We start from the raw sequence: 23,827 nt of genomic DNA on the forward strand, positions 1-23,827 counted from the left end.
GCAAACTTGCTGAGGGTGCACTCAATTACACTGCACGCAGTCTCAGGATGAAAGGGAATGACTGCAAGGAATGGCATGTTACTACAGCCACAACAGAACCTGTACTGCCACTGAAATGACACTGATTTGTTCCACCATTAGTACAGAAAGCCATTGACCAGAGCAAGGAACGGCACTTCTGATTTCCAGCATATTGCAGCTTAGCTACTGAATCAGCCTTCACCTTATCAGCACGCTCAGTCTAGCTCTAACTTAATTGAACAAAGGGAACAAAACTTAACTTTTATGGCATCTTTGCAGAATCATGTGAAAATATCAACAAGTTAATATTGCCCTTAATTAGGACAAAAATGCAAAGTAATAAACAGGCACTGTATACACTCAACTGGCTATGTGGAGTGCAGTTCAGGGACTGGGCATTTGCTGTACTGGCAGCTTCTTCCCTTTCTCTCATCCGAGAGAGGATGTTTAGGTAAGAACAGAGCTAGAAAGTGTCTTTTCCCTTTAAACAGTAATGCAAAAATCCAATGCACTAGCTAAAAGATGATTTGAAAGGAAATATGTGGTCGAAGAGCTTTTAAGAGAAAGTTAAGCACTGAATGTAGCTGCTGGGAATAGTGTCAATGTCATGAGCTAGATATCTTACTAAGTATCCAATTAGTCTTCAGAATATCTAATATTACTCAAAAATAAAGAGGTGACACTGCCATCTAAAAATAAACACTATTAATAAAATCTTTGCTCTGTTGTACCTCAGAAGGCAAACTCACATACGCACCAGTAGTACCAGTATCTCACCACTGGCCTCAATGCCACAGGGAACACAAATTGTCAGGAGCCCCTGTCCTAAAACCTCACCAAGCGACATCAAGAAAATACTCTTCTGAACGATAGCTCTGACTACATGGGAAATTTTCTGTTATTCCAACTTCTGTGATGTTAGCAGCGTAATTGTATTTAAATATTTTGAAAGTTAAATAGGAAGCAAATGTGATAAAAGGAAACATTTTCCTTCGTCACCAACAGCACTAGAGGGGCTAAGCACAGCTACAAAAGCCGTGCTTCTCTGACAGCACTTACAAAGTTGAGAATTCCCACTCTATTATATTATTCTCCTCATATCAATACTGTTTTCAGTGAAGTTATCAATCATTCTGCAAACAGCTGTCACTTTTAGATGAAGTTGGAAAAAAATATTAGAAAAATACTTTTCTAATTTAATTGCTCTTACAGCTTTGAAGAAATGAGCACATAATAACCTCTTACCGGCTTGGGGTTAGCCGAGAATCCAGGCTGCCAGACTTCATGGTAATAGTGTCAGTAAACAGCACGTCCTTTGCTGGAGATGCTAGGGCTTCTGAATGAGACAGTGAAGGATGCATCCTCTGCTGTTGTAAGCGTTTTAGTGTAGCATAGCCAAAGGCATCTCGAGAACTTGTGTAGCTAAAGTTATAGTCAGCAAGACTTTTTATTGTAGCAAGAGAAGGAGCTTTAAGAGACTGGGCTCTTCGGGGAAGCGTATGGGAAGACCCTGGTGGTACCAGGGATACAGAGTTGGATTTTGAGAGAGGCAGGTGGTTAGACTGTGGTGTTGAACAGTGACTTGGTTTAACTGTTCTTGTGCTTACCACAGTACTCAAACTTCCGCAGTCAGTATCTACATTCGTTGTGTCCGCACCTACAGTCTCCCTTGAAGGGCTAGAGCTCATTGAGCTTATGCCACTTGTTGTGGTATCTGTATTGAAACTTAAGCTACGACTCTTGAAATGTGTTTGTGTAGGACCATCTCCTATTAGCCTTTCTCTGCTTGTGTTTTCCCGATGAATTTCATTTCCAAGACCTTTTGGCAGCTTCAGATCATTTTCTCCAATACTTGGGGTACTAACAGTATCTTCCATGTGCTTGCTTCCAACAAAAGAAGTTTCTAATCGTAAAGTCTGTATTTTAGGAACTCTGAAAACAGGATTGAATTCTTCCCCAGCAGGAAAGTCTATGCTACTGGAAGGTTCTGTTACTGTACGATTTCGTCTCAGGCTTGATTTACTGTCAGATGATGTCAGCTTTCCTCCTTTTGGATCACTGCTACTTCTGTGTTTTTTGTTAGGTAGAGTAAGAGAGTTTAGAATGCGATTTTTCACAAGTCTACTAGAAGAAAAAAAAGGAAACGGACTACGGTCTTTGTCCTTTGAAGGTCCAGGTCTGTCATAAAATATTTGTTCCGCATCTTCAGTAATATCTAGGAAGAACGTACTAGTGGAAGTACTACCAAAACGGTCATCCTCCATGACGAACATACCTGAAATTATATGCGACTTTGTCACTGAAAATGGACATTTCTTCAAAGCGTATAAACTATGTTGTGAAAAAGTGAGAAACTCTACAGAAGCCAAAGTGGAAGACTATGTGAATTACTGCAATTTTATTTCAACATTTTTTTCTGCAGAACTTAGTAGTGCAAATTAAGTATCCTGAGGAGTACCTGACCTGAGGGTCTCATTGCTTCAAAAGAAAAGCCACACAATCCTATTTCAGTGCAAGTATCCAGCTACTAGGATGACGACCTATGTGCTCCTTAAATGATGCCTAAATATGGTATATTTCTGGATTTAAATTCCAAACATCCATAGCAAAATTCAAATGTATTGCACACTCAAAATATAAAACAATTTTAATACAGCAATGCTCTGTACATGTGTATATACACACACAATAAATGTATTTATGTTCTAGAACATTCCTTTGAGGACAACCAAGTAAATATATCTTTATACCTAAGCATGGATATTTCTGCAGGGTTATTACAGCAAGCTGCCATGACTTGTCATAAAAACTAGTAACTTACCCTGATGTTAAAATTTCTTACTTCTACACCAAAATTAAACCTAAGACACTGTTCCCTTCCCTCTCACTTATCTATATCTCTGAATGCATGCAACTCTGTCCCCTTCCTTGCACTCGCCTTGCTTGCAATAGCACCTTTACACACTTTGCCTGAACCTCATCCTGCCAAAAGGTAAGAACACCAAAATTCTGTTCTGAGTGGGTTTGGGGGTTTTTGTGTTTGTTTTGTTGCCGTTGTTACTTACTTGAAGGAGCAGATTCACTTTCACTGTTATGCCTAGAACTGGTGGACTCAGAGTTCAAGCTAAGAGTGCTGGGTATAGAAGAAAGTTCATTGCAGAGCTGCTCCATGTCATCAGGGACCACTGGCCAAGGCTGTCTACGACTGTGTCGCACTGCATCCCAGTTGTGATGCTTCAAAATGTCACATCCTTGTTTAGTTTTGGCTATTAGACCAAGCACGTAGACACAGGTTCTGTATTTAATGTACATATGGAAAAAAGAGCAACAATAATAGCATCTAATTTAACTAAACTTTTCTCTTTTGAAAGGAAACAGTTTCAAAATAATTCCACAGAAACTTCATAAAACTTACAAGTAGCTTTTTGTTCATTTTTATTTGTAAATCAATGGAAAGTTAAGAAATGCACTAAAATATCTGAGAAAGTATACTATTCAAAAATAAGAACTATTACAAAAAGTAATATAAAGTAGAAGATCACATAAAGCAGAAAAGTACCTTTTTAAAAAAAACATAAGGACAAACATCAATGTAGTAGCAATATTAGGCAAAAGACCATCTATTTATGCTTTTAAATATTCAGAAAAAGATACTGAATAAAAAAATGAAATAATAAATTGATTCCAACAGAGATATAAGTAGCAAATGCTGTAAATGTTTTTTTCAAAAAAGGAGAAAAGTAGCATGTATTTTTTTCTCACAGATTTCATTTACTTATGCATGTTCTTTCAGACTTCCTATGCCATTCTGTAATTGTATAAGACTGAGATAGATACTCAGTCATCAATGATCTTTAAAAACTAATTTTCAACTAAGTGCAAAACTGTATTCATGAAAATTAGGTAAGCTACTTGAAAACTACAATCTGTAAATTTTACGTACAAATCAGATAACACATACCCTCTAACAGAGAGAACCTCACAATGTTGGGCAAGTGCCATTATATCAGGAATTACATTCTCCTCTTGAAGCAAGTTAAGACCCCAATTTGATGATCCAATATTGCCCTGGAATAAAAGTTTGTCACGTAAGTTTTGATTTTGATGTTATCTGCAGCACTATCAGTGTAAAGCTTTCGACATTTTTGTTTGTTGGTGGTACTGTTTCAAGCCACATCTCAAAGCAATTAAGAGATCCCAGCACCCTTTTTGGCATTTCCTAATCATACAATTCCAAAAAAAGGACTAGTCACATTATGTATAATTCCTAAACCTGCTCACAGTTAACTACTGTGTACTCATTTTACCAATTCTACTATAGCCAACAGTAGGATCCTGGTTTACTCATTTTACATTCCTTTACACTGGCATTTTATTACATACATACAATATCTTCCCGAAATAGTCACGTTGGACAAATGTTCCAAAATAGACTTTGGGGAAGACAAGAAAGAAGCAGATGAACAGCTGAGGTGGCAAAGCAAATTTAGAAGTGAGCTTTGACATGCAGACTCTAGGTTTTCACCTATCTTGAGTATCAAGGATGTCATGACCATATATATTCACACAGTGGCAGCCAGATTTCTTCCAGAAACACTGTATTTTGGACCACCACAACAAAGACATTAAAATCACAGCAACTTGTAACTATTGGTTCCACACTAATATTGTTGATACATGTGGCAATCTGATAATTTTTATTTGTCAAAAAAGAAAAAAATTAAAAAACAGAGTGACTATTAGAAAACTCAGAACAAAAAAGGTGCAGTGAACCATCTTCAACTGGAAGTCCAGTTAGGGCACAAAACATCAACTTGGAAAAAAATCAAACATTTTATGACAACCCTAATTAATGATTTTATGGGATTTTGCTTAGTTATTTCAGAATCAAGAGTCATTACAGAACTCAAACAACTGCAAAAAGTTTGTAAATCTATTACTAACCAAGGCCCAAAGGGCTGCTTTCAGCTGCTTAACTCCTTCCCACTTATCCAGCATTGGGGAACGAACAGTGTAACTCAGATCTGTAACAATACTCTGAAGGAGAAAAACAGAAGAAAAAAAAATACCTCAGCTGCAAACGAAAGGAGACCTCAAACAGGCTCGCTTGCATTTTTAATAACAGGTAAAGCACTAGTTTAAAGTATGCACCCTAAAATGAACAGTGGTAGTTCTGAAATAATAAGCATAAATTAACAAACAGCAATGGTAATGAAAGTAGAAAATGTTAATATAACCACTGATGGCATCAAGCTAAATCAGATTTTACAAACGTAACAGATTAATCAGACTAACACGCTGAAATATATAAGCTTTCTCTTGAACTTTTCAACAAATACATTCAGTTCATTACAGCACCTTGCAAACCAACATTAAAAGTTAATTCATTTAACCAACTATGAACTGGCTTAGGGTTTGTTTTCTTTGCTTTTCAGGATATTAGAAAGAAAATTTTATTCCCTCACCTTCATGTTGTTGAATGTGTACAAGGATAGGCATAGTTTTGCTTGTCAATTCACCCACAAACAGACAAAAAAATTATTTCTATTGGTGAGCTGCTTTTCATTCTAAGATTTTGGCAGCCATTTTAAGAGAAACATTGCAGATTGTTTCTCTGATATTTCAATGTCAGGAAAGAATTTTACATGAGACTACATAGCAAAGACCGTCTTCACAACTTTTTGGCCCCATATAACTTAAGACTTTAATATCAACTTATCTAGCAATGACTGTTTAAAGAGGGTTGCAGTACTGTTCAAAATCTTTCAAGTTATACTTGTTATCCTCACCTGAGACTCCAATAAATGGCAGCCCGTTTTATGGTGCACCAGTTGGCCATAAAGGTGAACTGGCAGGTAGACGTGTGGTCGCTGTAATCTGGTGGAAAGAGAAATCATATGCTTTCCCAGTAATCCCAACATATTTTAAAACAAACTACACTGCAGTCTAATGCAATGAGTTACTCTTGAGTTTTTTTTTTTCAGATGAAGAGGATTATTTTGGAGAATTTACACTAGAATAGTATATTTCAGTTGGAAGGGACCTACAACAATCATCTAGTCAAAATACCCGACCAATTCAGGGCTCACCAAAAGGAAAAGTACATTATTAAGAGCATTGTTCAAATGCCTCTGAAACACTGACAGGCGTGGGGCATCAACCACCTCTCTAGAAAGCCTGTTCCACTGTCTGACCAACCTCTTGGTAAAGAAATGCTTCCTAATGTCCAGTCTAAACCTCTCCTGCGCAGCTTTGAGCCATTCCCACACGTCTTGTCACTGGGTAACAGGGAGAAGAGCTCAGCACCTCCCTCTCCACTTCCCCTCCTCAGGAAGCTGTAGAGAGCAATGAGGTCGTCCCTTGGCCTCCTTTTCTCCAAACTAGAGAAGCCTAAAGTCCTGAGCTGCTCTTCACAGGACATTCCTTCCAGCCCTTTCACCAGCTTTGTTATCCTCCTCTGGACACATTCAAGGACTTCCACATCCTTCTTGCACTGGGGGACCCAGAACCACACACAGTACTCCAGGTGAGGCTGAAACAATGCTGAATACAGAGGGATAATCAGCTCTTTTGAACTACCATTTATACTATGTTTGATGCACCCCAGGATACAGTTTGTCCTCTAGGATGCCACGGCACACTACTGACTCCTACTGAGACTGCTGCAGACCACTACCCCCAGATCCCTTTCTGCAGGACTGCTCTCCAGCCACTCCTCTCCCAGTTAATACTTGTGCCCAGTGTTACTCCATCCTAGGTGCAGAATCTGGCATTTGGACTCGTTAAATTTCATCCTATTAAGCATAGCTCAATGCTCCAATCTATCCAGATCCCTCTGCAAGATATCTTGTCCCTCAAGAAGGCCAACAGCACCTCTCAGTTTGGATTATCAGCAAACTTGCCAATGCTGCATTCAGCTCCTGCATCCAGATCATTGATAAAAATACTGAACAAAACTGGTCCTAGAATTGAATCCTGAGGAACAGCGCTGGTGACCAGTCACCAGCCAGATGTAGCCCCATTCACTACAACCCTTTGAGACGTGCCTTTCAGCCAGTTCTTCACCCAGCACCCCATGAACCTACACTTTTCATTTCACAGTTGGGAAAACTTGTCCAGAAGGATGCTGTGAGGGACAGTATCAAAAGTCTCACTAAAATCCAGATGAACTACATGCACTGCATTTCCTTCATCCACTAGGCAGGTGGTGACCTTATCACAGAAAAATATTGAATTAAACAGTACTTTCCCTTTGTGAACCCATGTTGACTCTGCCTGATGACTGCATTGTTCTTTAAATGCCTTTCAGTAGTACCCAGTATAAATCATCCATAATTTTTCGAGGAACTGAGGTTAGACTAACAGGTCTGCAAACTTCCTGGGTCTTCCCTTACGGACTTCTTGTAAACTGGAATAACACTGGCTAGCTTCCAGACAGCAGGGAGCTCCCCAGACTCCCAAGACCTTTGGCAGATGATTGAGAGGGGTCCTGCCATAACATCCACTACCTCCTTCAGTACTCTGGGATGAATTCCATCAGGCCTCATGGATTTGAGAACATTCAGCTGATACAGCTGGTTCCTTACAATTTCAGTGTTCACAAATGGAAAGCCACTGTTCCCACATTTGTGATCCTCCGACTCAGGGGACCAGGGAGCCCAAGGTCTATTAATATTATTAAAGAGAGACAAAAAAGCATCATGTGCCTCCAATTTTCTTTCATCCCCATTAGATGACCATCTTCAACAAGTATCAGTCTAATGTTTTATTTATACCTTCTCTTGCTATTAACATACTTTAAAAAGCCTTTCTTACTATCTGACACAATAATGGCCAGTTTCAGTTCTCATTGAGCTTTGGCCTTTTGTGTCTTCTGCCTGCATATATGAATCACAGCTCTATAATCCTCCTGTGAAGCCTGACCTTGCTTCCAGAGATCATACAAATCTTTTTTCCTCTTGAGCTCCATAAGGAGTTCACTGTTCAGACAAGCTGGTCCTCTGCCCAGGTTGCCTGACTTACGACACACTGGGACTGCTTGCTCCTGTGCTCTCGATCAGTCCTGCCAGCGGTACACCTGAAGACACGTTTTCCCCAATTTACCTTTGGTTGCTCCGACGAACATAGTTATCACCATCAACAGGTTTGCGGTATGTTGTAAGTGCTTCATTAAGTTGTTCTTCAATCAATTCAACATACTTTAAGTTATATTCCTGAAAGAAGACAGACAAAGGTTGACAATACATTTAGTGGTTTATGTTTTTACAGTATGGTACTTTATAAGGAAAGAGTAATTGAAGTATTCCTTAAAGAAGGTTGAATTTCTTTATGATCTTAAGATGGGGCTCACCAAAATTACTGCATTTCATACATACAATGAGTTTGCAGAGTCGACAATTGATTCCATAATTATCTGAGTGAATTTGTTAAAAAAGGAAGAAAATAAGGAAATACATTACATCTGACTTTAACCTGAATAAACTCAGACTACGATGCATTTCAGTATTCCTGGAGAAGTGACAGCTTGTAAGTTAATAAAAAAATTGCCAACAGGAATGAGACTTTTATTATCAACTATGAACACAAAATAACGTATGAAGCGTTTTATTCTGGTCTTGACATGATGTATTTTTCTTAATGGTCTTGCCTTCCTGTTTACTTCCAAACAGCATAAGCTAGTTCTATCTTCATGAGCTCTAGATTTAACTTTAATCAGCAGCAACCAGATGTAACAGGTACCTTGAAAAGTAGTATTCCTTAACGCACTTCTCTAGATAAGACCTTACACAACAACCCATTTAGCAAGTCACTACACTCCTGAAATATTTGCTGAAATACCACAATTATATAAAAGGCCCAGGTAAATCAAAACATGCATGTACAGAAAAGCTATGGAACTGTAAGCCTCCATCCACCTTTTTCAGCAAGTTTCCAAGTCACTGAGGCAATAAATGTATTGGCATTAGAACTAGATGTATATGAATCTGCAGTATCTTTAAGAATCTTTGACCTTCAAAACCTGCATTTTCACATCATTCCTCCTCCTACAATGAAACACACTTTTTATTCTTAGCATTACCTTTTGCCACTTTTCCATTTGTTTTGTCACATAACCTCTTTCATTTAGATAAGAAAACCCCTTTGGGATGGACAGAAATCTGTAAAGTGACATCAGACAGTTAGTACTCCACTTAAATCACATCATTTGAACAAAACCAAACACTTGTTGTTTGACTTTACACTGTAGAAACAATATATTCAACACTTACCTTAGGAGTAGAAGCAAACCCTTGTCTCCAAGATGAGAAAGAGCTGGTTTCATTTGGATAAGGGCATGAAGGTTGGCCTAAAAGAATTAAAAACACATAAGGAGTATCTGAGCACTATATAATTCTGAAAACTACAACAACTACAACAAACTGCCAGCAATGAAGCAGAAAGTTTTTCACAAAAAGAATTATCAAACAGCACTAACCTCATCCTAGTATTATCCACTTTAGATACCTTCTGTCATTAAAAATATATTACTTCACAAAAAGTATAATGATCAAAATAACTTAGTCTGAATTCATATTAAAAATAAGCATTTGCTTGCTACTATTACTGCAGTATTTTCAGCAAGAGGGTTTATAAACTCTTATGAAGTCCATCAATGACAACCAAGAAAGGAAACCATCAGTAGCTTCTTGCATGCTTTTACTTTGCTACTGGGGAGGGGGTGGGGAACAGCCTACAGAGTAGCTATCAAAAAGAGGTCGAAAAGGGAAAGGATGCTCACCTTGTCTTCACATGCCTCATCCAGAATATCAAGTGCCTCAGAAGAAATAGTTTTATTTTTATCATGTAACTGGGTCACCAGTAACTCAATCCCCCAGTTGCTGAAGAATTCTACATTTGCTCTCAGTAATACTCGTAAGTGTTTTGTTGCATACAACCTGCAGCTCTGCAAAAGTAAAGATAATGCCTTTTTGAATGGAAGAAAAATAGCTAATGTAGTTAATTATTTATCACATTGAAAAGTACATTTAAATTACCATATGTTTTACGGCAAGAAGCTGTGATGCACACCTTGTGTGTTAAAACTAGTCTATTAAATAGAGAGCTTTTTCTATCTTATCAAATTGTAAATACGAGTCTGAGATAACAATTTGGCCACTGCAAGTCTCCTTGGAAAGCCTTTATCATTCATTATTCATTCACTGTGATAGAACCACACAAAGTAAGCAGGATTAACAGGAAAAATACCTTGTACATGGCCAGTGCAATTGCATATATTTTCATGTACGCAATGTTTTGTGAAAAGCTTTAACAAGCAAATATTACAACCTCCAGGGAATTTATTTTAATACATTTTAAATGGTTTCCTAAAAGTTTCTGATCTTCAAAACTTTTCAGAAAACCTAGATAGGAAAATGTTATTTTCTGTTTCCCAACACTTAGTTTACTACTATGAACTGTTCCAAGTGACAGCAGAATGAAGTACCTTGTCAGTTCCTGGACTGCTGCTCAAAACTTTCTGAACAAACAGCACAAACTGATTAATACAATTTTCAATTAGAAAAAGTACACACAAAAGAAAAGGAAACAGGCTTAATCTACAAGAATTTGCAGTGTTCTGGAGTAAGCACAGAATAATCCTGATAATGTATACTTACCAGTAAAGGTGTTATCTATACTTAGACTAGCATAGCTGTAAAAGACAAAATCAGGTGCCCAAATCTTTCTTTATGTCTTCAGTCCCTATACCATTAAGGCCATGATAGCTATAACCAAGTAAATTCTATATGTTAAAATATAAGCGATCTATGTTGGGATGGATGTGAATATCTGTACTCCAAGAGATAGCTGAATTGGTCCAGGTTGGACAGCACTACCTAGGTTAACAATACCTTCTGGATTGTTTTTTTTTTTTTTTCTTCCAGAGATACTTGGTAGGCAGCACTTGAAAGAAAATGAGAGTAAGAAATGTGAACATGACAGTTCACTTCAAAAACTCTGTCTCATGATTTCAACTTCAAATACAATATGAACATTTCTACCTATTCAGTATGAACAGACTTTTTTTTTTGGAGGGGAAGCAGGAACTGTGGAACAGTGATTTGCAACTCTGACCTAGACTGTGCAACCATTTTGAAATGCTTTGCATCCTGTTAGTGGTACGCCTTGTATATTTAACAGAGGACTAGCAGCATATTTATTAAAGATGAGAACAAGCTATTATGCCAAATGGATCTCTTGATCTAGATGTTAAGCCTACAGAATAAACCAATAATATGAAACCAGAATTCAGTGGCATGTAGCTCAAGTGTTAAAATCTGTCTATAAAGAATCATTGTTACTGCTATAACTATACTGAGTGTGATACAGAGAACAAAAGATAGCAATGTTCACTTCCTGAACATGAATTAATCTATCCAGACAGCTAGTACAGAATTAGAACAATTTTTATTTTCTGTTTGGAGAAGGAAAAGAAGGAACTCATGACTCTATAAGACAGTAAAATAGCAAATAAAATTCACTGCAGATAAACTGAAACACTGAGCTGAAGTGAAAAAATAATCCCAGTTCACACACACAAGAGGCTCTGAACTAGTCCTTTCCACCCAGAGAATAGATATTGGGGCTAGTATTAGTTCTGTGGAAGCGTCAGATATTCCAATGGCAACTAAAAACACTGAAAGTGAACAGAACAAAAAGCATCAGCACTGTCACTACATAAATCCACTGGGTGTTGACAGCTTGGACACTGCACTGCACGATCCTGGTTTTAATACTATAATCAGAAAGAAAAAGAAGAATTTAAAAGGTGCAAAGAACAGCAGAACGGGGTTTTAAGTACCAGAAGGTATGGGAAAAGGTCTTTATAAAAAGGAATCACTGACTAAGGCATTCAAACCTCAGACCTAGGGCTGCAAAACCACTGCATGCATTTCCAACAGTTCTGAAGTCTTCAAGCAGGGTCATAACCTTCGTGCAGCAAGATCACTTGCATGTGTTTCCCAGATCAGAGAGGCAAAGCCCAGCATTGCTTTTCCAGACGAAGCAAAATGCTGGAATGTTTTTATTTTTGATGAGAACTCAAAAAAAAACCAGTGTAGAAGATATCCGAGGAAAGAGACATTTCCTTCTTTCCTTCATGCACGAACTACATGAAAAACATAACAGACCTGTCAGAAGATTCTTACTTTTACTATTAAAGGACTTTGAGACCCTTAGAAGTGAAGCACCAAGTCAGAGGTCACTGTGCTCAGCTGACTACGTACAGCTCCGCACAGATGCCAGTAGATGCAAGGTAAGTCTACCCGAGCCACCTATGAAGTCATAATTTTAGGTCACGCAGCTGCAGCACTTGAAGACACACTGACTACTCTGCTGTTTCTACCACGAACTTGCAGAAAAGCAGCATTAATCTGCTTTAACATGAATGACCAAAGCCTGTCTGGAAGCTGGTTAAGATATGGTTCTGCTTCACTGATCTGCAAGGATATTGCTGCATAAATGTTTTTGTTGCATACAGTCACCCCAAAATGCTACTCTCCTAATGCTAAGCTGGTTACAGAAATTGTTTTTCCTTGTTCAGTGACACTCACTAGTGAACAGCTAACAAACCTGCTTCACAGCTCTGGGTAACTTTAAAAAGTGTATGAGGCCATAACCTCAGTCAAGCCAAGAAAAACAGCATCTTCATATTTCGAAATAAACAGATAATGTATTTCATTAACAAACATCTCAGGGAATTAAAATTTATGAAGGGAAGAAGACTTGCTGGAGATAGTCTTTCTCCCTTACAAAATACAGCTTTTCAGAAATTACATCCAGTTCCATACATTTTTTAATTGCTTTTAAACAGAATTTAGAAGTCAGAGGCAGCATCTAGAATCAAAATTACAATTTGTCTTCTGGATTATGAATTAATACAAGCCCTGCCAGAAGGTTACTATACAGGCTCCACTTCTGCTACGAGGTCCTCATCAGGAGTCACTGAAAAAAGGTGTAAGGGCTTTTAAGTGCCTAATTTGAATAGAGCTGCATGTTCATTTTTAATCTTAGGATTCACTTGTCCAAGGTGACAGAATGTCAGTTCTGGTAATATTTAAAAATATATTCTCTTCATGAGACAAAGCAGTGAGTGGTAAAAACTGTGCCAAGTTTCAACTTTTTCCTGTCATGCTTGCTCCATAGGAAGGAGTAAATTTTCTTCTGATGTTGCTGTTTCAGAATTCCAGACTGTAAAACCCAGAAAATGGCAGATACCTTCCCCTAACATCTAAACAGAGGTACTTCCAAATTACTCCTCAGTCAGCAGAACTGCCCATGCAAATACCTGGCAGTTCAATTTTTCTGTACGCTTTTAGGTATCTTAACCTCTCAGAACTGACAACTCTCCACCTCACATGAATATTGTAATTTCTGGAAGAGAATTGCAGTTTTGTCAGCTGCAGTTGTTCAAAAACACCACTTATACCACTAAGGATACAGTTAATACCAGAACAATCAAAATGTTTTATCCTTTGGATTAGCTTTTTACACTTTGATCTTCTATTTGGAACATAAACACCAGAAACACTGAGGAAAAGCACTTTGTCCAAGAGATGATACTAGTAATACTGTGTACACCAAGTATTGCCGAACGGTTCTTTGGCAGGCCAACATTTTGCCTTTTTGTTAAGCAGTACTCAGTGAAATTTTCTCTGGAAAATCCTGTCAGTTCACTTTCCACTGTAAGAAGGTATGTAGCTGAGCACATGGTAAAACAGGAAAAGAATTTCTTAAGGAAGTAAATAAATTTTATCCAAGTATGAAATCATCTGTGGTTGATGCAAATGTAGACCAATTTCTGCTGGCTGAGGCAGTCCTTTCTATTTGTGATTTTACTCCTCCAGATGAAATATACTTCCCTATGAATTCCAAGAATTCCAAGCAGGTCAAGTAATTCAAGAAACAAAACACCCTGAAGTAGTTTTATCCATCCCTCAGGGTTCAATATGTTTCACAAAGGATATCAGGCTCTATTTAAGAGGTTCAAACAGTAAATTTGTCTTTTTTTTAGTATCCTGATAGTAAAAGATTCATTTACATTTGTGATGAACAAACAAGATTTTTTTTTTTAGTATTTCTTAAATTTGTTATCATAGATTATTAGAAAAAATAAATACTGAAGGGATTCTCATGGTATTGCAGTGTACAAAAACAAGGGTAAACAGTCTCTTCAACGTATCTGTGCTCAGCAGTTAAGGAGATCTATCCCAATAACTTATATTCTTTCACATTTCAAGATGCTGTCAAAAAAAGACAGTTACTTAATCTCTGCTGTTTCCATGGACAGTGTTGCTAGATGCATGCATCAATGCCAGACTGGGAAATGGAAGCATTAGAACTCAGTAGTCATAGGCTAACAACGTAGGCCGAGACCTTGAAACATCCAGCGGATGTGAGAAGGCATCAGCATATCTGGCAAGGAAGATCTCTAACTTTAAAACTAATTATTTAGGTTCGATCTCCAAAATTTGCATTCTTAAGCTGCTGAGCCTATAGAATGTCTCTTAGCTTTCTCCAAAGAGTTCTACTTCGACCAAGGTCTGACGTTAAATATACAAGGTAACGCCAGTGATGAGGTCACAATATCTAACCCTTTTCACAGTCTCAAACAGACCAAAACTGAAATGGGTAAGACTGGGGGTTCTACAAACTTTCTTAATTCTAAAGTGCTGGAGAATGATGCCTATCCTATTCATGTGTGGAGTATAAGAAGTGTTTACTACTCATTGTTTGTTAAACTGAATCACAAATACATGGAAATTGCATTTTTAGTTATCAGTAAGAGCAGCAGTAGCTCTCAACTGCTTTCTGGATTTGTATATGCTTCGGACAGTATGTTTAGACAGCATCTGCACCCCACTTCAAGTCAGTCTGCTTACAGCTAGTGACGCCTATATCCGAGTTGAATACATTCTGTTTCGGTTTGTTTGGGTTTTTTTTCTCCTCACAGCTAAGATTAAAAAAAAAAAGTAGAAAAAGCAGGTCTTTACAGAACATTTGGAAGGAGATAAACCCATTCTTACCTACATAGAGCTGGTTAAGTACTGGATGCTTGAAAACATCTGAAAGTATATCTCTTAAAACAGAACTTAAGTCTTTGTACCTTAGATATCAAAATAAAGAAATCCTTCCCAAAATCTAAACCAAAAACAGTAATTAATAATAAAATGCCTCAAATTATTAGTGTAATTGTGTACTTCGTTGAGACTGTGACAGCGTGTCTGAACTTTTTTCTAATTGTCACAATCTCAACGAAGTACACAGTTACTGCAGGGGGCTGGCAGCAATACCCATTGACACAAAATTTCAACAGAAAGTTAAATGAAGTTCCACAGTCTAAATTGCTCTTAACTGACACTTGTCTAACAGTAGCTTAGAGGTCTAATAAAGGACACAGGCATGTGTTCCCACAACATATTAATTTCTGTTTTTTCCTCAGACTGGGCATAAAACAACTTTGGAGAAAGGATATCAAAGCCAACACTTCACTGAAAAATTACTTTAAAGTATTATTCAGCAGGGAGCTTCACTCTCTTCTTTCAGCAAGTCATTCTTTCAGCCTCAACTATCTTTATTACTTTCAGACTTCTATTTTACCCATAAGAATCAGTGTACCTTTGATAGTCTCAGAGAAATATACTCAATTTTTTTCTTTCCCTCTGCTTTTCCAAAATACAATGAGACATTTAAAGCCAGCATCTACCTTATTTCCTCTTGTATCCACTCTAGAATATATTCTGCCATGTCTAGCCAACAGAGTAATAGCTCTCCCTGAAGCAATTAAAGTTCTTCCCAGTTAGGTTTCAACTTAACTAACCGTCATTTCTCTGACAACAATACTTGCTTGTCTACCATGTTACACCTGATTTATCTTTTACTAAAAATCAAAAAGCTTCCTTTCCTGAGTCTACCCAAGTCTATGTTTTATTTCCACTCACCTTCACTGATTCAGAAGTACAAGTCTCACCCCCCACCCTCCTTGTTCTGGGAGCTATAGCTTCTACTCAATTCCATCACAGTAACCTCAATCATCATCAAAACAGTATCTACCCCTGGAAGGCTAACCTGTTTATTACTGCTAGAAATACACATTTCTCTTTGTGAAAACAATGCCTTCATGATTGATTTTCTGACCTACACAGTAACATTAGACTTTGTTTATGCATTTGAAGACTTTAACCACACATGAGAAGCCTCTATTTGAATGACCTAATTTCTTGAGCCCAATTACAATATATGGTGTGCAGTTCTCAGTAAATTCAAAAGCTACGTGAGTTGCAATTTCATTTCTCCAAATACAAAAATAAAAACTTATATAGATATAGAGAGCTTAAAAATAAAGTCATACACCTCGAACAACAAAACAAATGTCTAGTGGCACATAACAACAGAATGTAAGTTGAATCTAACTTACATCAGTAGCTGCTGTCAGGATTTTAGAAAGGATGACTCTTGCTAACCCATCTCTGCTGTAATCCAAACTAGAAACAGTCAGTTTTAACAAGTGATCCTGGTTCTTCAAAGAACAAAGATTAAGAAGACTGTGAGAAGGGGAGAGAGAAGAAAAGTTAGTATTCAAACTCACTCAAACCCATTTATTTATTCAATCAATAATTTAAACCTAAGTACTTTGAATTAGATTTACACTTCTATAAATGCAGAACACAAAGCAAGTTCTCATATGAAATGGAGTACCTTTAAACTGACAGAGCTGTAAACAGTCAAATGGGAACCAAATAATGCACTAAACTGCAAGGGGAAAAACCACAAACCAACGTTTTTTTATAATTGCTCTGTAATAATTTTGCCAGCATACTTTAACTAGTGATTATGAGTACTAAAATTAATTTTCATGAAGCTCTGTTAACAACTCCTCATTATAAAACATACTGTGTACAAAGCTTCCCATAAGGTCAGTTCTATTAACTGTCTAGACTTTAATCCAAACCAAGCTTTCTGAAGTCAGTAAAAAAACTGCATTCTAATAATCAATTAAAATCGATTTACTCAAATCCTACTTTTAAAAAAAGTATCAAAACACCTGATTTTTTGTTTCTATATTGAAAATAAAATTATACTAGCCAGTAGCCAATTTACTCCCAAAGGAAGGTAAGTTTATTTGTACCTGAACAACATTTTGAACTTCACAGATTCAATCAAATATACTGGACTGAAGTTTAGGTACAACATAGATCATCACACGTCACAAGTAGTATACCTTCCAGCTTTTGGCATTTTGTGTGTGGGATTTTTTTTTTTTTTGTTTGGTTGCTTTTTCAGTTTTGTGGTTTCTGTTTGGGGTTTCTTTTTAATTTTATTTTTTCCTTATTTTTTTTCCCCTGTCTTTTCAGTACAGTATCATCCTTCCTGATACTGATTTCTGTCAGACAAGGAAAAGTAAGCTATTTTGTAACACAATCGTCCATATCTGTTTAGCAATGACACATTAAAAGACTCCTAAAAAAAAATAACTGAAAACCCCCAGAACCGGACACCTTTACTAATAAGTAAATCAAAAGAACTTTTTAAAGTTTTTAGCTTTACAGGTGGTGGTCCTCATGAACAGTTTAGAATTTCCATAATTATTATACCTGTAAGCATAATTCAAAGGAAATAAAAACACTTACCACTGAAACACATTACATTTTTCAAGCATTTTCACTCCATGAGGGTGACAAGAGAGAGTACCAAAAAACAAAAAGTAGTGCTGGCTAAGGGTATTTAGTAACCCATTATTTTGAAGACTACGTTCAGGTTTCATTCCTGATGAAGAGTTGAGCCAATGTACAATATCCTTAACCAATTCCTCCAGGTAACCTTGTCCATCCTAACAAGACAAAGAGTAATACATTTCCTAGTAACAGAACTGTGTCTCTCTTCTTTACTGAAATCCATCATGTTAAATTTCTTAAAATGTACAAACAGAATACAGACAAAATAGAAATGAAAACTGGCAAAAACAATTCAGACTAAAGAGAAAGGTTAAAGGTAGATGAAAGGAGTTTAGACTGGAAACACCTTAGGATCAATTCTAGTCTATCCAGGAAAAGGATTGTTCAATGACATTCTCCTCTGGACTGAGGTGTAAGGACCTTTAGCCCACAAGAAAAAAAGGTAGAGGAAAGAAGGATATACATAGCAAGTATTTTAAAAACTCCAAATCTTAAGTTCCATTTAATAAAGCTGTATTTAATAAAACTTCAGCACAGTCATCTTCCTCAGTGTCTCATCTGGACAATTCAAGACTAAGTTATATTTCTTAATTACACTGGTCATTTTAGATTTAACACCCAAAAATTAAGGCTTTTCCTCTAAGCTGTATACAGCAGCACTTCTCCTTCTACCTCCAGTCTTGTAGCTGAAAACTTCTTACCTCTTCTGATTCAAGAAGAAATTCAGTAAACTGACAACCCACCACAGTCAGCTGCTTAGCCTTGGCATAGTCCAGATCCAGGTTGGCATACAGTTTACTGCTGGGCTTGTAAAAATACAGCAATCTCCTTACAAACCTATGGAAAGTAAAAAAGAATTTGCTACTTTTCAGTATAACAAGGACAGTCTCACAGTACAAAATGATGCTGGTAGAAAAGGTATGTTATCATTAAAATAGCTTTTGGCAATAAATTTTCAATATTAAAAGAGTAGCAGGTAGCTGTAATGAGTCTATCCAGACACAATTTCAGAGATCCAGCTATATGGTGTGTTAAAGGTTTTTCTATGCCATGACTTAAAACAAGCAAAGGAACTCAAAATCTCCATGCTCATAGAAGCCATAGCTTCCTTCTCATTTTCATGCATGTAATTTATCCTGCTATAATTTATCCTGTGGTGAGTTTCAAAGGCTATACTATGTAACCTCACAAAGAGCCAAAAAAGAATCTGTGACATGAGTTTTCTTCATCTGTAAGAGTTAACACTACTGTGAAGACCACATTCTTGTGTTCTGCCATGAAAAGGCCGTTATCTATTCAGCAACAGTATTTTAATTCACCCCACTTAAGCATAACACAGTGACTGCAAATGCAGACTCTTACTCAGATTTTTTTGAAATCATGGTAAGCAACTAGCTTGAGTTCTGCATTGCAGGAGTAAATATTCAAAGAGCTGCTACTTGCCAATTCTTAGTCAAAAAATAAACAGATGTTTGTGCTTTAAAATAAACAGTGTTCTGTCTGAAGGTAGATACATCAAGCATTAAGAAAACTTAACTAAAGCACTGTGCCTTTAATTAAAAATGTGCAAGTAAACCATTATGCCCAACTCCAAACACATAAATGAAATCTGAGGGCTTCTTTAAATTTTGTCAGATGTATTTTATTCTGGGCTACTAGCAATAAATACACTATATTTATTAACAGACACATTTATATGCGTGTTCATATATATGTATGTATATATACGTACATATGTATACACATATTCCCTTAACTGTATCTCAATGAGAGGAAAGAATCTACCAAAAATATCTGAAATGTCACTTTAACAGCCATAAGATCATCTCAAGAACAGTAAAAAACAAAACCAAAACTTATGGAAGGACAAACGTACTTTACACTTCAAAAACAAAGTAGCTGAAAGTTTTTTATGATCAGTGAAAGTATAGAGATTCGGGGCTTAATTTGTTATAATTAAACAAGAGCAACAGCATTTTAAAGCCATTAAAGCATCTAAACCACAATTCTGCAGAAAGAATAAATGAACTGTGTAAGTTTTACACTAAGTCAATCCTAGATTTTCTCAATTTATTTAAAATTAAATTATTTAGGCACTAAACAATGCTTGAGCACAGCATAAAACCTGGGAATGGGAACACTGTCCCAAGTAGGTAGGTAGAGGAGTGGGTGTGCGTATCACAGCCTGGACTGCAGACATTGCTTTAGAGAAGCAATGTTAGAAACCACCAGATTTGGAAAATAATCCTTTACCAAAAGTACAGATTGCTAGCTAATGTTTAGGGAAGGAAAAGAAAAAAAAAAGAAAAATACAAATGCAAAAGCAAATTATGGCTATGATTACAATGGGACTACCACCTATGCTGGGAACACTGTATAAAAGTAGTCTGATTATTTTTTAGTGAAAGTTTAAAATGGAGCAGAGTGAGCCTTTCCGTGTATGTTTTAGCTTTAGGTTTTACCTCAAATTCATGCATAGATAGCTTTCCATGCCTACAAATACAGAACTATTCCTCAAAATAATTTCATCAAATAAATTTCTGGAATGCATGTTAAAAGGGACATCCAAGAACTAATTAGTAACACTACTGTCACATATGCACAAAAGTAATAAAAATGTCTTAATGCCAAGTGACATGAAAGGAACCAGAAATGGAGTTTTGTTGTTGTTGTTGTTCAAAAAAAAACCAAACCAACAAAAAACCACACATGCTTCCCTTGCCATTAACAGTAACTAGAAACAGCCTCCTCTCGGTTTTTGTCGAAAGCTGTAACTATGTAACTATACAACTGTTGACCTATTCTGTCCAAATTTGTGAAGTGTCGACATCAAAACACTGATGTATGAAATATCAAAGGGGTGATACTTTAAGGTTTCAAATGAAATAAGAGTGTTTGCAAAGCTGGTATGATTCTTGTTAATAGAATAAATATATAAAGTATCTGTACATGAAGAAGAAACCACTAAAGCTGCAAAACCTGTTTATTTAAAACAAATATTGCAACCTCCTTATCTAATTTTTTTTTTTTTTGCTGCTTATCTATAGATTTAGTTTTAGAAATGCGACATATCCAAGGAATAGTTTATTGTTATATTAAAACCAGTTTTTCCAAATTTCTTTCTTCAAAGGAAGTCTACATAATTTTTACATACCTGTGCAACTGTTCATCTTTATAGTTCCTTAGATTTACATTTGGCCACTAGAAAAACAGCAAATATAGCATTATATGAAACTTGTACGTCAGTCCTTGATTAGTCACTAAAATTTATTCATTTCTATTATAGTTATATTTACTTAGTAATTAGAAATTAAAGTTTTCCTGCATCTAATGTTACCCATAAAACATCTTATTTTAATGAAAAGACAACACTTCTTGCTCCAAAAACTGTTTGATTTTTTTTCTAGAGAAGGACAGGGAATGCCAATCACATGCTATGTGTATGAGGCCACAATTCTAATGAAAATAGCAAACTATGAAAAGCTAATGAAAAATAAACAATTTTGCTAATTTTCTTCTCTGCAAGTTAACAAAAGAATGTTGGTATGCATAATAGGGAAATAATTTTTTGGTTGTTGTTTTCACTATTAGTCAGATTTGTTTTAAAAATAATCATTCTGTTATAACTCACTTAAACACTGCTTATTAAAATGGTATTTTAAACTCCTCTGTTCATACTTTGTAAGATGTTTTAAGAAGGATCACATGAAGTCATAATACTCCCTTGTGGATCTATCCTTTCTTCCTACTATATTTTCCTCTGTTTTTATAGCCATCTGTTGTCTCTATGGTTTCGGATTTATTTCTGTTGTAACTAGTATCTTCTTGGAACAGGTGAAAAAAAGTGCATCAAACATTCTTCTTTCCTACCTAAGTGATCCACTTCTACATTTCCAACTGGTATATTAGCAGTATATCATATAGTGCACTAGTTAACAAACTAGATTAACAAACTGACTACAATAGTAACAGTGTCAGACAAAATATGACACTCTATTGTCAACAAAGTCACAATTCTTCCATGCTGACCACTGCCAGTTCCATTCCTCTTTTAGCAGCTTAGACAGCCAGCTGAGCAAGTTAAAAATGCAGAAAGGGACCACAGGAGATGCAGGTAGTGAGGTGGTTAGAAAGCTGATGCTCCACAGCCATAAGGCTGTGACAGAGACAAAAGGGAGGTGAGTAGCCACATGAGATGGCTAATTCTGAAAACTGGAATCTGGATCTTGCTCATTCAAGGACTAAAGATGAACCACTCGGAATAATGTTAGTTTATGCTAGTGTTGTGCAGTTTAACAGGAGCAGAAGACATCTGAATTAAACCAGAAAACACACCAAGTTCTCATTACGAAAGACAGATACCCCTGATTTTGAGATATTAGCAACTGTTTGACAGGACACTAGAAAATATACTGCTGGGGAGGTCTGAGATAGCAGGGAAACCGACAGTATGACTTAAATATCAGGTAAAAATTAAACCACCAGTTAGGGACCATACTGAACACCATATTAGATTCCAATTCCAGTCAAGGTTCTCCTTATGACTGACAACCTGGCTGTCTCGGATATTCATTACAAGTCCTTTTGTAACCTGGAATACTTGTCAAAGTACTACATAGACTAATAAACAGTGAGATTCTCAAAAACAGTTCCTTGATAATATCTTTAGTATTTAATCAAAGGCAAAAATATCTATGATTAATAAGCATAGATATCTAGTAATTCAGCAAATCCAGTAATTGCAGTAAAAAGCCTGTAAACAGGGAAATTTGGTGGAGCAAAGCTACTGTCATATACATATTCAGGTCTCTATACCAGACAGATTCTTGTTCTCTCAAGTTTATCCTGAAAAAATGCACAGAAATATTTAGGTTTTGTTTTTTAATAATCTTGATTATGATTGTCACCATTAATCCTTTTTTGTACTTTCACAATCTTTATATCAATGAAGACGACAGCAAGAAAATGTTATTTGGGGGTAACAACAGAAGGATGACTTTGATGCACATAGGGACAGAAGCTATTCTGGTTCAAAGACCAAACTGAGTACTCGCTCAATTTTCTTACTCAAAGGAAGTAAGATTTCTGCTTAAAAAAAAAAGAGGCAGTCTCTTAAAAGTCATGCATCAAATATATTTAGGATAATGCCCTCACTTTTGGAGGTATTTCCTTTGTTTTGTAAAACCAAATTAATTTTGTAACCAACTTCATGCTATGGAAGTACTTCTATTATTTCTAAACATACCATGAGATTGCATACTACTGAAGTTTTCACATGTGACTCAGTCTAAGCATCTAACATTTGATTTATAACCCACCTCCAGCCTTAACCTTCAGTTCATATTATATTAAAAAAAAATCTGCTATGAAACTGAATGAGGAAGTAGGTCATTTTGACTGAAGCCTAAAGTATCAGCACCTTTAAAGTCATTACAGCTAATTCCATAAAGTCTATTTCTATACAAATAAAGTTACATAAAATTTAATACATGCTTATTGAAAAATTTGTGAATTTAATTGTATTTTTGCATATAGTTTAAGGATTGTATAGAAAGAGACTATATCAGCACTGATTTAAGCCATGAGATCCTGATTTTCTGAAATAAAACCGATTATGGGATGTAGTATGGAATTAATATTAGAAAGTCAAAGCTTACATGTGAAATGGAGACTTTTTTCCAAACAATTTCACAAAAATATTACCACACCCTTTTTAAGCTCACCTTCAGTATGGTCCCTATTAGATTCCAATTCCAGTCAAGGTTCTCCTTATGATTGAGAACTTGGCTGTCACGAAGATTCATTACAAGTCCTTCTTCTGTATCCTGGAATACAGACATTAAAAACTACAGTAGGTGTTCTTGCATAATTTTTTTCAGTCTTGTCACATGATATACTTACTGTTCATACAGCAGTCATTAAAAGGGCTATGTTCCACAGTAATTCATTCACATTTGAAAGTGAATTGCATGTTTATATTACTGCATTAAGAATCTAATATTAAGAAAACACAACTGGTTCTAAAAAGCACTAAAAATTATTGTAATTTCGCTCCTCTATTTCTAAAAATGCAATATAGTACCCACAAGTACCTA

General features: G+C 36.3%; 1 protein-coding gene across 1 annotated transcript in view; it reads right to left on the reverse strand.

The window, feature by feature from the left end:
* Positions 1-1,262: 1,262 nt before the first annotated feature.
* RICTOR (RPTOR independent companion of MTOR, complex 2) overlaps positions 1,263-23,827 on the reverse strand; it is a 39,185-nt gene continuing 16,620 nt past the window's right edge. The window contains exons 14-27 of the mRNA XM_010074379.1: positions 23,456-23,557; positions 20,887-20,933; positions 18,434-18,569; positions 17,688-17,887; positions 16,475-16,601; positions 9,800-9,964; positions 9,291-9,367; positions 9,101-9,179; positions 8,125-8,234; positions 5,811-5,898; positions 4,966-5,058; positions 3,983-4,089; positions 3,087-3,316; positions 1,263-2,296 (exon numbers count right to left, since the gene is read on the reverse strand). Of these exons, the coding sequence (XP_010072681.1) occupies positions 1,263-2,296; positions 3,087-3,316; positions 3,983-4,089; positions 4,966-5,058; positions 5,811-5,898; positions 8,125-8,234; positions 9,101-9,179; positions 9,291-9,367; positions 9,800-9,964; positions 16,475-16,601; positions 17,688-17,887; positions 18,434-18,569; positions 20,887-20,933; positions 23,456-23,557 (2,595 nt within the window). The remainder of the gene's footprint in view (positions 2,297-3,086; positions 3,317-3,982; positions 4,090-4,965; positions 5,059-5,810; positions 5,899-8,124; positions 8,235-9,100; positions 9,180-9,290; positions 9,368-9,799; positions 9,965-16,474; positions 16,602-17,687; positions 17,888-18,433; positions 18,570-20,886; positions 20,934-23,455; positions 23,558-23,827) is intronic.

This window comes from Pterocles gutturalis, unplaced genomic scaffold (assembly GCF_000699245.1).
Source record: "Pterocles gutturalis isolate BGI_N339 unplaced genomic scaffold, ASM69924v1 scaffold17762, whole genome shotgun sequence".
NCBI lineage: Eukaryota > Metazoa > Chordata > Aves > Pterocliformes > Pteroclidae > Pterocles > Pterocles gutturalis.